Raw genomic sequence first — 15,192 nt, 5'->3', positions numbered from 1 at the left:
AAGCCCAAGGATTTTGCAATGTTCATTTTTACCTGCTAAAAGGCCTTCACTGCTTACTCTCTGGTTCTAATCTACGTAGAAAAAGATGTCACATAGAATTAGCACTGTTAATCACTTAAATTTGCACTCTCAATTCTAAAATCCAGCCCAGTTTAGTGAGTTAAAACCCTCCCCACTTCAAAACTCTCTTCTGTGACTCAGTTCAAATTAAAAAGTTATGAGTCCTATCCATTATATTCACTTAATAATCTAAAGCTATCTTAAACCACATTATACATTTCTAGCAGATCAAATGCATAATATGCAATGTGATATAAAGATATTATTTATGACAATAAACATTGAGGGTTGATGGGTAAATTTTTGTTAAATCTCAAAATGTAACTAATGTAGACTAAAGCTCATCATTAAATAATCAGTGTTTCATATTCTGTCAAAAATGTGCCCTCTGCTTTTAGTATTTCATATACATTATACTCTACATTTTAAAATGTAGTGATAATGGAGATAAAATAGTAGAAAACAGGCATCACAAAGATTTAGACAATTAAGGTTAGCTCAGAGTGACTTTTAATATGCCAATCAATGTTAATAAAACACAAGTCAAACAGACTAGTGCAAACATGTTTTAAACCAAAATAGGAAAACAAACAATAGACAAATTCTATTTTTTTGCAACATCTGTTAGCCAGTATTATTAGTCAAATGGCTAATCACACATAAAACATATTTTGTGATAAGCTTGGGACAGTCAGAAGTCATTCTGGCATTTCAAATAGCTATGTACAGTATCACCAAGATTAGTTTATATACACAAATATTGAAGAGAAACCAGGCAAAACTTTTAAAAAACAGACTAACAATATAATCAAGTACAAAACTTGGGTGGAGGGAGGAAACATTTTTTAAAAAGAGTCAGGGAAGGGCATTATCAGGAAAAAGTACAAAACCAGTAATAATTATACTACATTAATACAGCATTCCAAAGTGGGGGGGGAAAGGTGCATTTCTCCAATGCACTAGCTTCAAAGTTCAAAGAAAAAAAAAAGGCAAATAGCTGCTTTTCATCAAGAGCAGCTACATATTTCACATAATTGTTTTAAAAAGAAAGCCTATTAACAACGATGATTGTTTAATGCTACAACTTTACAGCAAAGACAAAACTAAAATAGCAGCAAATTCACAAGGCAGTACTTCCACAGAATATCATTCCATGGTTCATGCAATGCCTACAAAGTGCTCCCAGTTGGATATACAAGTATAATTCACAATTTTAAAAAAAGAAATATAAGATTGACACACAGGTACATTGAAGGCTGAGGAGTACTGAGTCTCTTAGCATTTCCCTTTTCAAAGGGAAAATAGGTATGTAATAAAGCCCTTGAGTCCTTTTTTACAAGTCACTACAGGGAGAGATACCTTTTATTACAATGCAACAGCTAACTATAAGCAGCACACCACCACAGTGGTTAACCCTGGAAAGGCTGGTGTAACATCCAACAGTGACTGACATCCTACAGAAGACAGACTGGTAAAAGTAGACAGAAGCCTGATATAGCACTGGTCAAAATACAGCTTTCAACTGTAATTCACAAATAAAAGTCCTAAAAGATATTTCAGTAAAACTACTTACACCGATTGAGAAAGTAATTGCAAACTGGATTCTAGCAGTGATTTCAACCTAGCTTCCTCTTGTCACAGTTTTTTTTGGGGGGTGGGAAATGAGTAGTTCAGTATATGGTAAGGCTGACAGAGCGGTTCATTTTCTTTCCAATAAGTCGAGATGTTCTATTACTCTGGGTGGTGGACCTTGTGGCCATCCGGTCAGTGAAGAGTGCTCTTTCCTCAGCCGCAGCTTTTGCCATCTGGGCTTTCTTGAGTTCTCTAAGAACGTAAAAATAGGAAACAAGACTTTTCACTTACTGTGTTAATCCTAGGAAGGGATCCTAAGAGGCCAAATACAAACTACATTATCAGTTGGGAGATCTTTGCATGATATCATTACTCTAAGATGCAGTTGAGGAAAGAAAAAATACAATATTGTGAAAATCTCTTTACAGAATACAGACAAAAGGAAAATTCCACTTCCTCTTTATATGAACTGTGATGGCTATCAAACTAATGGCAAAGGAACCTTTAAATATTTCAAGTCAGTTTTATTAGGTTAGAATCAAAACGGCAGCAATAAAGCAAATGAATTAGAATGATCATTCCAACCAGTTTTCAAAAATGTCAGAGGTCATTCAGAGCAAATATGAGAATCATCTACTAACCTAATCGACATTTATTTCATCCTTTCATATAAATATGTAGAATAGAACGTTTCAAGGAAAATGTTAGTTTATGGTTGAGAGTGTGGAGGGAAAAAACTGATACCTGCTCATTTTAGTTTTTGTGACAATTTGGGGCTTGGGGATTATCACCACTGCAAATATATGCAAGTTAAAAAAAATTTTAAGTCCATAATTTCAAACTTTAGAAACAACACAAATTTATAGGTCAAAAACCAATGTAAAGCAGAAATCCCCAATCTTTAACCATATAACATGCCAAGCCACTATATTCTTCACTGATGGAAAGCCTAAATCATCTTTCATTAAAATTTGAGAATAAAAATGAGAAAGTAAAAACAAAACAAACAAAAACCCCATCACTTACTTCTGCAAAAGTGAATTTTTGAACTTTTCAGCATTCAGTTCTATTCGTAATTGTTCTGCACTCTTCCTAGAAGCAGACAGCAATACTGAATGCTTTACCAGTGCCATTGCTGAAGGTCTTCTCTCTGGATCGGGATGAATCATAACCTTAAAAAGAGAAGTAAAATTAATGTAAAGACATGCAATTTAATAAAATATTGAATCATGTCAATAAAGTGCCTCATATATAAAATGCTCACTTTTAGCAACTCTGTAAATTCTTGGGAAAGCACTTGTGGAATCCGAGGTAATCTACCCTGTCTGATTTCATGCCATTGGTCTCCATTTCTGGGAAGAGGCTCAGCACCAGCAGCACATACCACTGTGAGGGCAAGGGCAAAAATATCCGCTTTTGGTAGATGAGTATAGTTCTGTAAAATTAAAAAAAAAAGAAAAACTTAAGGGAATATAAAAATGGCCAAAATAAAGTAAGATTACACCTCAATGATGATTTGGGTGAGAAATAAAACGAAATTAAAATGTCCAATGCCACATTTAAGTTTAGGACCTATTCAGAGAACAAGCTAAATTGGGGGAGATTATTATTATTTTTTTTTAATGATAAAATAATATACACTCTGGGGTGGGAAAGTAAACACATTTCTAAAAGTATTTAGGCATTTCTAAAAGGCCTCTTCTTTATCACTAGCCCAACTCAACTCTCAGAAGAAACTCCTATCCCCCTAGGGGCATTCATATGAAAATACAAAACATACATACATCAACAAGTCAGAAATATGCATATACATATAAAACACAAATATACATATAAAAAGAACAATGGGGCTTCCCTGGTGGCACAGTGGTTGAGAGTCTGCCTGCCTGCCTGCCGATGCAGGGGACACAGGTTCAGGCCCCAGTCCTGGAAGATCCCACATGCCGCGGAGCGGCTGGGCCCATGAGCCATGGCCGCTGAGCCTGCGCGTCCGGAGCCTGTGCTCCGCAACGGGAGAGGCCACAACAGTGAGAGGCCCGCATACCGCAAAATAAATAAATAAATAAATAAAAATAAAAAGAACAATGGAATCATACACTTCATTTGTTCTACTTGTTCTATTTTTATTCAAAACTCTTATCAAGAAATATTTTGCAACACTCTTTTTGAAATAGCACTATTAACTATGTGCCATAATTTACTTAATCATTCCCTTATTGCTAAATACATACGTACATCGTTCTCAATTTACTTGTACATGACTATCTCTGAAGGAGAGACTCCTAGAAATGGAAATTCTGGGTCAAAGGGTACATGATTTTAAAATGTTGAAAGATACTAACATTTTTTTTTTAAGATTTTTTTGATGTGGACAATTTTTAAAGTCTTTACTGAATTTCTTACAATATTGCTCCTGTTTTACGTTTTGCCACGAGGCATGTGGGATCTTAGCTCCTCGACAAGTGATCAAACCCGCACCCCTTGCATTGGAAGGCGAAGTCTTAACCACTGGACTGCCAGGGAAGTCCCAATACTAACACTTTGATCCCCAAAAAGGCAATGCCATTTTAAAGTTCCATCAGTAGTGTATGGAAATTTCTCTTTTACTGCAACTCCACCACTGCTGAATATGATAAATCTTTGCCTTTACTGACTTTCACTAGATTAAATACGTCCACAGCTAACAGTTTACACTTTCTATTTTGTATTACCTTTCTACAAGTTATTAGCTTAAAATTTCAGTACATCTGCATTTACAGTTTTCTAGCAACTGGTAAGTGTTACAAAGCAAATGGCTTAAAGGAGAAAAACTACCTCCTGCAAAACTTCATTTGCAAGAAATCGGCTATCACCCTCTTCAACTTGTGGACTAGAGATCCTTGTTACATGCCCAAGATCACCTAGAAGTATTGAAAGAAATACAGTCAAGAATTAAAACAAACCAGCCTCTCCCTCTTTATTTTTAGGAAATAATCTGGTTATTTTTCTTTCTTACCTATTTTAAACATAACTTTGTTGGACACCCAGTCATCTTCATCTCCTTCTTCAGAGGCAGCATTTGGGATTGAAGTTCGAGATATGAAAATATTACCTGTCAAACAGTTATTTAGGTAAGCCATACTAACAGTTAACAGTTAAACCAAAGTTCACAAACAAGTCATATAACAGAATCAACCAGAAAGCTTTTAAATATATAGATTCTTATGTGTTCTACACCAAACCCAGTGAGAATGAAAATCTCAGGGGACAAGAACTGGGACTATATTTTCTAGGAATATATTTTCTGGCCTAGCACTGGTCCTTGAACACTTGGAAACCATTGCATTAGACCCTTGTCACCTACACACTGATCTTCAGCAGTTTTAATTACTTAGAAATAATACAAAAGGCAATTAACATACTAATTTGTGATGCTGCCAAAGAACAAATTTTAATCTAATGCTACAAGACTGGTGTGAAAAGAATAAGTCATGTAGCTATTGAGTTTGGCTGACCATACAGCATCTACATCCCAATGAGGTTCTGTGGTTCACTATTTCTGCTGTACACATTTTTTTTTTCTAATTCAGGTAAGCTCATGATTAACATAAGTTTTAGTGGCAGATTTTATTTTAGTAGTTTTATCAATATAGTATAGAATTTATAAATGTTACATTCACTAGAGTCATCTTTCCAATTTTGCTTTATTTACAGGACAACTTATTTTATGGTGATATTTGTAAATTTAAAACTTCACACACCTTAATATTTTCAACTTTTGTACTTGTAATATAAGCATCCACTATGTTTGTCTGACATTTAATACAAGCTATGAGTATGGGCAAACCTTACTGATCCACATTAACTGCCATCAGTTCAAATATAGTTTTTCCTTTTTGAAAATAAACATTTTAGCAAGTTAATGTACAAAAATTCTTCACATAATTCATATAATTAAGTTGTGCAAAATGATTTAAATTCCCATGAATCACACATATTTCCATAGATTAAAAAAGAAAAAAAAACGCACCCCATTAAATTCAACTTAAAAACACCTAGCCTACAATGTTTAACTTAAATCCATCAACCTTTTAGTTATAACTTCTAATTTATAGGATAGAGAAAGGAATAAGCTAGGAAGCAACCAGTCAAACCCAGAAGAAAGGATATCTTGCAAGACAAGGTCTGTATTATTATTATTATTTAAGTAGGGGAAGGGTAAAACCTAAAAAAGAAAAATGGATTTAACCTGGTGTAATGCATGGTCCTGAAATGGATACGAGTTTGGACGAATCAACTGTTAAGGACTTTGGTCAACTAGGAAAAATTTTAATATGATCTGGCTACTAGATGATATAAAAATTTACTGATATGGAAAGGTAGAGATAGTCGTCTTAAAAAAAAAGTTATGGGGCTTCCCTGGTGGCGCAGTGGTTGAGAGTCTGCCTGCTGATGCAGGGGACACGGGTTCGTGCCCCGGTCCGGGAGGATCCCACATTCCGCGGAGCGGCTGGGCTCGTGAGCCATGGCTGCTGAGCCTGCGCATCCAGAGCCTGTGCTCCACAACGGGAGAGGCCACAACAGTGAGAGGCCCGCATACCGCAAAAAAAAAAAAAAAAAAAGTTATAAAACAGTACGTACATTATGATGTTATTTTTGATTAAATGAGAGGGGTTTGCACTAAAATATTAGTGTAGGATTCACTTGCATACTTTTTTTTAGCAGCACTGACATTCTAACTGTAGTTCCAAAGATTAATAGAAGAATGGGAATTTAATTTTTTTTTTAGTCCACCTTGTCTATATTTAAAAATATTCTACAATGTACTAATTACTACTTCTGTAATACAATTTTGTTCCAGTTTAACCTAAAATTATGTAGGCCTAGACCTTGATTCGTACCACTGCACCTTCAGTTTGAAACCTCATAAGCCTTTGAAAGAATACTATGAGGTTGTTCTGAGCCATAGTATGGTCGATCTACTAGAGCCATTTATATATAAAAATCAATTTTTTAGCTGAAAATGATCGAACGGTAAAGAGAAAAAAAATAAAACCACTATGTTCCTAAACTCTCCAGTGCTTATTTATCTGCAACATTTTAAATACATTTATAATCACAATACATCTATCATTTTGTTTTCTGGGTCATACAGTGACAATTTTATTATTTCTTTTACAGACTAGAAATACCTCCAGGTTTGTAGCACCTATGTTTTCAAATTTCTCATTTTATTCTAATAACCATGTTAGTGGCACCGGCATTAATTTAAAATTATGGATCTATAGCCTAGTACAAGAGACGGGCTTTAAACACAGGTTCTTTTAGTCTCCCGAGTCCCACTCCGAGACCATGTGGTTCCCATAAGATGCCGCACATTTTTTTTTAACTTTTAGTAAAAATGAGTTTGTTATTTCAAATTTGGGATAACAAGGGAAGAGGTGATGGGAAATAAAACAATACTAATAAGTGGGTCAAAAATGTTTTAAAACTAACAATGAAAAAACAAAGTAAGATGTTTATGTTCCCATATTATTTTAATGAAGTCATTTATTCTCTATAACCCTAAAGAACACAGGTCAGAGGATCTATAATACTTACTAGGCTTTATATCCATGTGAACCAAAGACATTGAATGAATATACCTCAAGCCCCGGCCAACTTGCAAAAGGAGATCCTTCAACTCTGCTTCTGTAAAGTAACTCATGCTTCTGTAGTTTTCACTTATGGCATCAGCTAAACTTCCACCTAACAAACACAAGAAAAATTAGAATTTTCTTCTTCCTGAAATATTATTTTTCTTCCATCTTTACTGTATGACCACACGCAACCAAGAAAGTGACATTTTATATAGGACCTATTCTCTTCAACCTGTTTGTGAAATCAAAATTTTATTTATTCTTTCAGTAGGTAAAACACTCACATGGGTACAAAGTACAATGTAAAGTCTCTGTGTCTTATGAATACATACTTTAGCAATGCACCTGGTTCTCTTTCACAGAGTAAATCAATGTTATCAGTTTCTTACGTATTCTTTTCAACTCCTTTTTACACAAGCGAAAACATATTTTCATTATCTTGAAGATCATTCTCTACCAATATACAAAACTACCCCTTTCTTTCTTGTGTCTACAGAATTCCACTGTATAATTGAATGGTAATGCACTAACCAATCCCCTAATTGATGGACATTTAGAAATAATTTCCAAGCCTTTAATACTACATACTGTGGTCTCAGGAATAACTTCGTACATTGGTCATTTCACACGTATTTACTATATCTCCTACAAACAAACTGCTGGGTCAAAGGGTATGTACAATGTAATATACACATGCATAGGGTGTGTGGGAGACAGTGTTTTATTAGATATAGAATAAATTTCTGTAGCTGAGAGGGCCATTTCTGTTTATCCTGCAAAACCGCTTAGGGTTGGTATTCACACCATCAGTGCCAAGATCTGATTGCCTCTGAAAGCTCACATAAAATAACAGTACACTCAGTTTCTGATTTCAAAATGGCTAATACTTAAATTCTGCTAGCACAAGCTTATGTAAATCTGGGGATTTGGAAGATAAATCTGGGGCAATAACACACACACACAGAGTGCCCCTTAGAGAAGGCTGTACCAATTCATACTCCCATGTTTAATGTGTGAGAATGCCTGTTTTCCCACACACTTAACAAGAGTCTAAAAATTTTGTAGGTAAAAAACAGTATCTTAGTATCGTTTTAATTTATACTACCCTTACTATGAATAAGAACATAACCTGCTTTTATAGAATCAGTCAAACCAATTAGCTCATTTGTTTATACTTTAAAAAACTTTAAGTTTATACTTAAAAACTTTGTTTATACTCTGTCTCAGAGGAAACGAGGAGTTATTGTAATAAATAAATAAATAAATAAACCACTTCCACTTAAATCTTAGTTGGGAATAATAAAATCAGAACCAAGGTAATAAAATCTAGGTCAATGATATACTACTCAGAAAAGGAGGTCCTATAATTTAAACAAGACTGAATAACAAAACGTCAAATGTGTTTAAAAATAAATAAATCACACACCTGGAGAGTTTAGGATTAAGTATGTTTTCTGAACTTAACTTGAACAAATCTTGAACTGCAGGAGGGCTCTAGGATGGAGCAGGTCAAGAAGCCTGTCAGATAGGTGAGCTTGGAGTCCTAGATCAAGTTTACCAAGAAATAACATGGCTGCTTTTTAGTGGGTCTAGCAACTACAGCTAGGCCAGTTCCTTCTATCTTGTTGCTGAAAGGGCAAGAGGTGAGAAAAGCAAACCACTGATCTTATATTTCAGGTTCTCCTCCCCTATCGATCAACATTTTTCTACACCTGTTTATCAAGAGTAGAAATTCAGTCTATCACCAAACCAAGAAAAAAGGCTCAAAATGCAAACGATGTTTGAGACAATAAGGAAATTCAGTTAAGATAAAGGATATCAGTTAATCAACACAACAAATGAATGATAACAGAATCCTTCCCTGTGAAACTGTAGGAAAGGATCTAAAGACCAGGTCTATTAGGACATTCAAGGGTCTATGTGGAGAGAATGGTGGAAAAGGGAAACAAAAGAAGAGCTCACAAATGTATCGAGATAGCCTCACTGTCTTTCATCTAAGCAAAATAAACAACCATACAAAGAGGCAGTCCTATTTTACAGAGGTCTATTTGTTTTTTAAAGATCCATATTCCTTAAGTGTTTTACAATGCTCCAAAATAATAAACTATTTCAAAAGATTATTTTATAATCTAACTTTATTACAGGACAAGGTCTCTGTAATCTGAGAGGGTTAGCAAGATGGCTCATTCCCTCCCGACTCCCAGGCCCAAGAGTTTTCTCAAAATCATCTGAATGACACAACCATGTATCTGGACTGTGGCTGAAATACTTAAGAGAGCCAGCCACATCCAACAAGGTGAGAGGCAGAAAGAAACTAAAAGGAGATGGCGTCTAGCAAATATGGAGGGGAGAAGGTATTATGGTAAAGTTGTACTATTATTAAATGCAGTTACTAAAAAATGGAGGTTAAGAAACACAAGGCCATGGGCGATAGCTTCAAAAATGTTTTGACAGTATGAAGAGAAACATTTCAAGAGATGTGTGAAACAAAATAGCAGCAATGCTGTATACTGAGCACTTATTCTTTCAAGGGTGGAGATTAAAATGACAACTCAATGAGAAGTCAGGTATGAGAAATGAGTCTTTTACTTCTGTTTTGTCCATTGTTTTCAAATACAGAAAACCTGAATCTACTACCTATACCACTTATTTATTCACAAGCTATGAAATGGCTGGTCTTAAGAAAAAATGAGAATCAACAAAAATAATCTTTGCTACTCGACTGTTCATTAAATTCTAAATTCTCTAATATTGGGGCTTCCCTGGTGGCGCAGTGGTTGAGAATCTGCCTGCCAATGCAGGGGACAGGGGTTCGAGCCCTGGTCTGGGAGGATCCCACATGCCGCGGAGCAACTAGCCCCGTGAGCCACAAATACTGAGCCTGCGCGTCTGGAGCCTGTGCTCCGCAACGAGAGGCCGCGATAGTGAAAGGCCCGTGCACCGCAATGAGGAGTGGCCCCCACTTGCCGCAACTAGAGAAAGCCCTCACAGAGAAACGAAGAGCCAACACAGCCATAAATAAATAAATAAATAAATAAATAAATAAAAATTTAAAATAAATAAATAAATAAATAAATAAATAAATAAATAAATAAATTCTCTAATATTCACTGAAGATATACAGAAATAAAAATCCATCATATGTAAAGATTTAGGTATTTAATAACAGCTGTCTGTAAGAATCAGAAGTGAGGCCAGGACTCTGGTAAAGCTTTAATAAAAAAGGAAGGACACACGTTGATTGCTGAAGGACCTGCTGAAATTCAAAGCTATACAAAGGTCCAAAGTTAAACCTCTATAAATGCTTGTTTTAGCGGGGGAAGGAGGGAGGGAGGCACAACTAGGGAACTAAAAGAGCATAACTCTTACTTTATAGAAACATCTCAGTGCATTCTAGTGGTAAACTAGGTTGGATAGATGGAAGGGGGAGCAAGATTCAACAAATGGCTAAATTTATATCAATGGAGAGTCACTGTCATTTTATGAGTAACCAATATCAGTTTTAGCAGCACATAAAATGAAATGGAAAGGGAAGGCTAGATGAAGGGAGCCTGGATTATTAACTACTATATCCTCCACACACACTATGCTAAGTGCTAGGGATACCAAAATATATATGGCAAGGCTGCTGTCCGCTCAAGAAAATCAGTTTAATTTGAGTAACAGGCACACAAATAACATGCACGGTTCTACTATCCAGGTAGCAAGGACAAGGTTTTCAATATTAACTTCCACGTAAGAATTACTTGCACTTGAAATTCATGTTGAAATTCAAAGATCAGGCTTCTGATCTTTGAATTTACAAGAGATAAAAGATATACAGAGTTAGAGCAAGACTTTAGATTAAAAGAAATATCTCCTTGGTGTTCATTTTCTTGAGCTTACGAGTTTACAGGGGAACCATTATATTACTCACCATTACAATATTCATTCTGTATAAGCATATGATCATCTTCTGCCCATGCAGAGAAATATCGAACTACATGAGAATGTTGTCCAAGCACTGCATGAGCATATACTTCTCTCAAAGCGTTCTGCCTAGAAGTTTGAGATTAAGAGAATGGTAAATCATTTTTATTCAAGCCTGAACTGAGTTAATTTATCTGAAAGTTCATAAAAGAATCTTGACTTCTGGATCTATCATTATGCTGAAGGACAACTTGCTTGAAGGAGAGGGAGTTAAAACTCTGTACCAGATTTTTCCAAAGACTTCCATTAAAGAATGTTAGAAAGAAGGAAGCTTGCTGGCCCTAGAATTCAGAAGAGATGAAACTCCACTTTACTATGAATTCATGGATGCTACTAGAAATAAGAAATTTAAGTTAGGCTCCAAGATCAGACCCCTTATATTATTCTTCCAAGTCCAGTAAGAACTAATGGTACAAAATGAAATGGATCTGATTAAATCATTACAACTTCTCAAACGTTAGAGAATTAAATTCAATGATTGACCACCTAAAACCTTAACATTTGTAACATCATACTGAACAAAAGAGCAGAAGACAAAATCTTTAATACATACTCATCAACAGAGCCAGCCAATGGCTTTTTTGATCGCTTTATGGCATAAATGCATCCATCCAGCCTCTTCACACATTTAAACACAGAACCAAATTCTCCAGAGCCAATCTTCTCTAGCTCATGAAATTCTGTTGTATACCGTGACTTCATATTGCTTTCAGTAATTGTAATTCTCTGTAATAAAAAGTGTATCCATATATATATATAATACAAAGGTATGAAAATGATTTTTTCACTATGGTGATAGCACTATGTGTGAAATTTTAAAATCATATCTTATGTTTTGCAGGTGCTCTGTGGGAACTGTTCCATTTGTAAATGTGTTTTTGATGAACTTGTGAGGAGTGACAAATTCCGCATCCTCCTATTCCACCATCTTGACTCCTCCCTAAAAATTATATCTTATGTTTTAACATGCATATATGGTAGCTTGCATATGTGGCCTATTTAACATGTATATGTGGTAGCTTGTTAAGACGTAGAAAATCAAATTTCAAAAACAATAAAATCAAAAGCTATTTACTTTAGCAGGTCTTGTTTCATCTTCAAACTCATAATCACTGGCTTCCATGTCTTCACCACAGGAACTGAAAAATATTATTTTTTCCATCAACATATCTGACATATACATCAACTAGAGATCCAAAACTTTGTCTGAAAGGTATGTAACAAAATGAAAATTTAATGAATGAAAACAGAAAAGAAATCATTTAATTTTGTAATGACAAGATACAGCTCAACTGACGGAAATGTTGTTCTTGCTTAGATACACCAACACCACCACACATATCAAAATTAAAGCCTTTGTAAGTCAACCTTCTCTGCCTGTCTCATTTTGACACCAGCAGATTTCCTACTATCTAGGCTTTTTATTCCTTCCTTTCCCACACCACTCTTTTCCACAGGTGATTACTGAGAATTGCTAGTAATGGAGAAAATTCTCAGTGCATAAACTTCCATGTCATTCAGTTGAAACTAAATTTTAATAAGTATACCAAACCAATCTTGGGTGGTTGAGGAACCAAACTGTTGAATAATAAATAACTTACTCATTCCAGTATGTTCTCTTTCTTCTACGACACTGTCCTGAGGAATGAAGCAACACAGAATCTGGAGTAAAAGGATTAATATTCACTTGAGGAGTCTGTCGTATGTCAAATTCCCTTTTTCCTGACTTTTCTGTATCCATGAATAGAGAAACACCTCGGAGTTTAACAGAACTGGAATCGATTCCTCGAGCTTTGGAGAGCAAACTCTAGGAGGGGGAGAAAAAAAAAATGTTTAGGATCCAAGTGCTATAGCTGGCCTTCTCAACCTAACTTTCAACAAGGCTTTCAGGAGGCTGAATGTGTAGGTCAAAACAACACACAAGCCTTTGTTATCTTTCAAGCAAAATAAACAGTGGTTAACTTAGGAGCCTGAAGCTGGATACTAACCACCTTTTCTGAAAATAAGGTCTCTAACCCTAAAAAGAATATAAATGCAGACTAAAATTAAGTTCATTCTAGAGGATAAAAGTTAACAAAACCTTTCAATCCATCTAAAAATGGAAAGCAGTCAGGGAGCCCCATAAAAGCTCCCCTCCCCCATCCAAGTAGGGCTTTGAAAGCCTCCTCCGTAGGACTCCTCCCCTCACTTCCAGAGGGATCTTGCCGTGGGCAAGTCGGCCAGCAAACAGTAGAGCACAAAAGCACACATCTTCCTGAGGTTTATGACTAGTAACGGTACTGAAACTGACTCACTTAAAAAGGTGCATTTCCTGCATTAATCTTATAGATGCGGCACCTGTCTTAATTTCGGAAAGTGTCCGTTTTAAAATCTTGTGTTACTTCTAAAGTTCTAGAAGTGGTCATCTGCTTACTCACTAGCCATTCAGCAAACAGGTGCTGAACACCTACTTCTTTAAGATACCTTATCAACGGTATATGAAAGCCTGAGGGTCCAGGCAACAACACCAATGCTGGTTTTTAACAGTTGGACGTTCCTAATCCGGACACTTAGGCTGACCAAACTTGGGAACTGCAAACCCAAGGGTGTGAACAAACGCTTACCCAATAAATATTCTGTCCGGAAAGAGGCTTAAACGCTACCCCTGAGTTATTTACGAATCTTTTTAAGACTGTAAATGCTCGAAGGCCAGCCTTTTCTCCCAAGTCGAAGCGCAGTCTCCCTCCGTATCTCAAACTTTCCCCCATAAGACCACCTGATACGAAACGATAAGCGCATGAAATTTTTTTTTTTAACCGAACTCCTGCGTGCGCCGCCCAAATTACAGGACCGATCACTGCGTTTAAAAGGCACCAGATGGCTGCGGCGCTCGGGAGTGTCAGGTGGTCGGGCCAGGACCACTCGAGCATCATTCCAAACCACGTTATCGGTGCCACACTCCCAGCTGCCACGCTCGGGGCGGCCCCGACTCGGCTGGCGTTAAATCGTCAGCCACCTGAACGGCGCCGATCAGCCCCTTTGAAAGATGAAGAAGTTCCAGACGAGGCCCATTGTTCAGTTACTTAATCTTAACGGACAACTTCTGGGCAGGGCCCAAAAGAGGGGCTGCCAACTTTTTTGTTGCGGCGCAGAAGAGCGAGCGCGGGTGCGGCCCGGCGGTTATGTAACCGAACCCGGGCAGCGCCGCGCTCGGCTCCCGGCGCCACTGCCTTTTTAAAAGGCTGGGCCGGCTCGGGCTCGGGGCGCCCCAGCAGCTACGTCCTCTCACCTTGGGGGTGTGCGGCGTGTCGAAGAGCCGCAGCTTGCGGAAGGTCTTGTGGGGCGGGGTGCCCGGGTGGTCGGGCAGCGGCGAGCAGGGGCCCTCGCCAGCCCCGCGCGCCCCGCAGCCCCGCGGGGACGCATCTCCCGGGCCGCCGCAGCGCACAGGCGAGAACGAGCTGCCCAGAAAGTAAGCGGCCGCAGGCGACTTGACCGGCGACGAGGAGCCGAAGCCCTCTTCCTCCCACGAGTCGCCCTCGGCCCCGCCGCCCGCCGCGTCCGCGCCCGGGCAGGCGCCCCGCAGCAGCATGTCCTCCTCCAGCTCTCCGGGGCTGCCGGGGGCCGGGCCGGGCGAGCGGCGGCGCTCGGGCCCGGGCTCTGTGGGGCTCCGCGCGGGCGGCAGCGGCGAGTCAGGCTCCTGAAAGGCCGAGTCCTCCCCGGTGCTGTGGCCGCTGCCTTCCTCTTCCTCTTCCTCCTCCTCCTCCTCACAGTCGCTGCTGGGCGAGAAGATCAGCTTCTGCCGCAAGGTGCAGGAGGCCCCGGCGCGGAGGGGCGGCGGCGGCTGCTGCCGGCTCAGGAAGCTCATCGCGCCCACGGGGCCGGGGCGGAGGACCGGAGAACCTGGGCCCGCGGAGTCCAGGGCAAGGCCGGCCCAGGGGGCGGGTCCGCCACGTGCGACTGGGCGCGCCTGGTGACCGCGGCGGCGGGCCTGCGC

At 38.5% G+C, this 15,192-nt stretch overlaps 1 protein-coding gene across 1 annotated transcript; it reads right to left on the bottom strand.

The window, feature by feature from the left end:
* Nucleotides 1-552: 552 nt before the first annotated feature.
* WEE1 (WEE1 G2 checkpoint kinase) lies at nucleotides 553-15,192 on the bottom strand. The gene is made up of 11 exons (XM_082626567.1): nucleotides 14,488-15,192; nucleotides 12,821-13,026; nucleotides 12,295-12,358; nucleotides 11,773-11,945; nucleotides 11,167-11,288; nucleotides 7,213-7,359; nucleotides 4,628-4,723; nucleotides 4,447-4,532; nucleotides 2,897-3,067; nucleotides 2,659-2,804; nucleotides 553-1,884 (listed from the first exon to the last, which is right to left on the bottom strand). The coding sequence occupies exons 1-11, from the start codon at nucleotides 15,061-15,063 to the stop codon at nucleotides 1,731-1,733; spliced, it is 1,941 nt and encodes a 646-aa protein (XP_082482693.1). The 5' UTR covers nucleotides 15,064-15,192; the 3' UTR covers nucleotides 553-1,730.

The sequence above is a fragment of the Mesoplodon mirus genome (genome assembly GCF_964341445.2).
Source record: "Mesoplodon mirus genome assembly, chromosome: 7".
Lineage (NCBI taxonomy): Eukaryota > Metazoa > Chordata > Mammalia > Artiodactyla > Ziphiidae > Mesoplodon > Mesoplodon mirus.
The sequence above is the reverse complement of the archived record's forward strand: the minus strand, read 5'-3'. Positions and strand labels throughout refer to the sequence as shown.

Bases quoted from the DNA above. Each gene is read 5' to 3' on its own strand.
- WEE1 (XM_082626567.1), bottom strand. From the start codon at position 15,063: ATGAGCTTCCTGAGCCGGCAGCAGCCGCCGCCGCCCCTCCGCGCCGGG. The intron at 7,360-11,166 runs GTGAGTAATATA...TGTGTTTGTTAG, and splicing joins ACAGAATGAATATTGTAATG to GTGGAAGTTTAGCTGATGCC. The intron at 4,724-7,212 runs GTAAGTATTATA...ACTGTTTGACAG, and splicing joins TCACATGGATATAAAGCCTA to GTAATATTTTCATATCTCGA.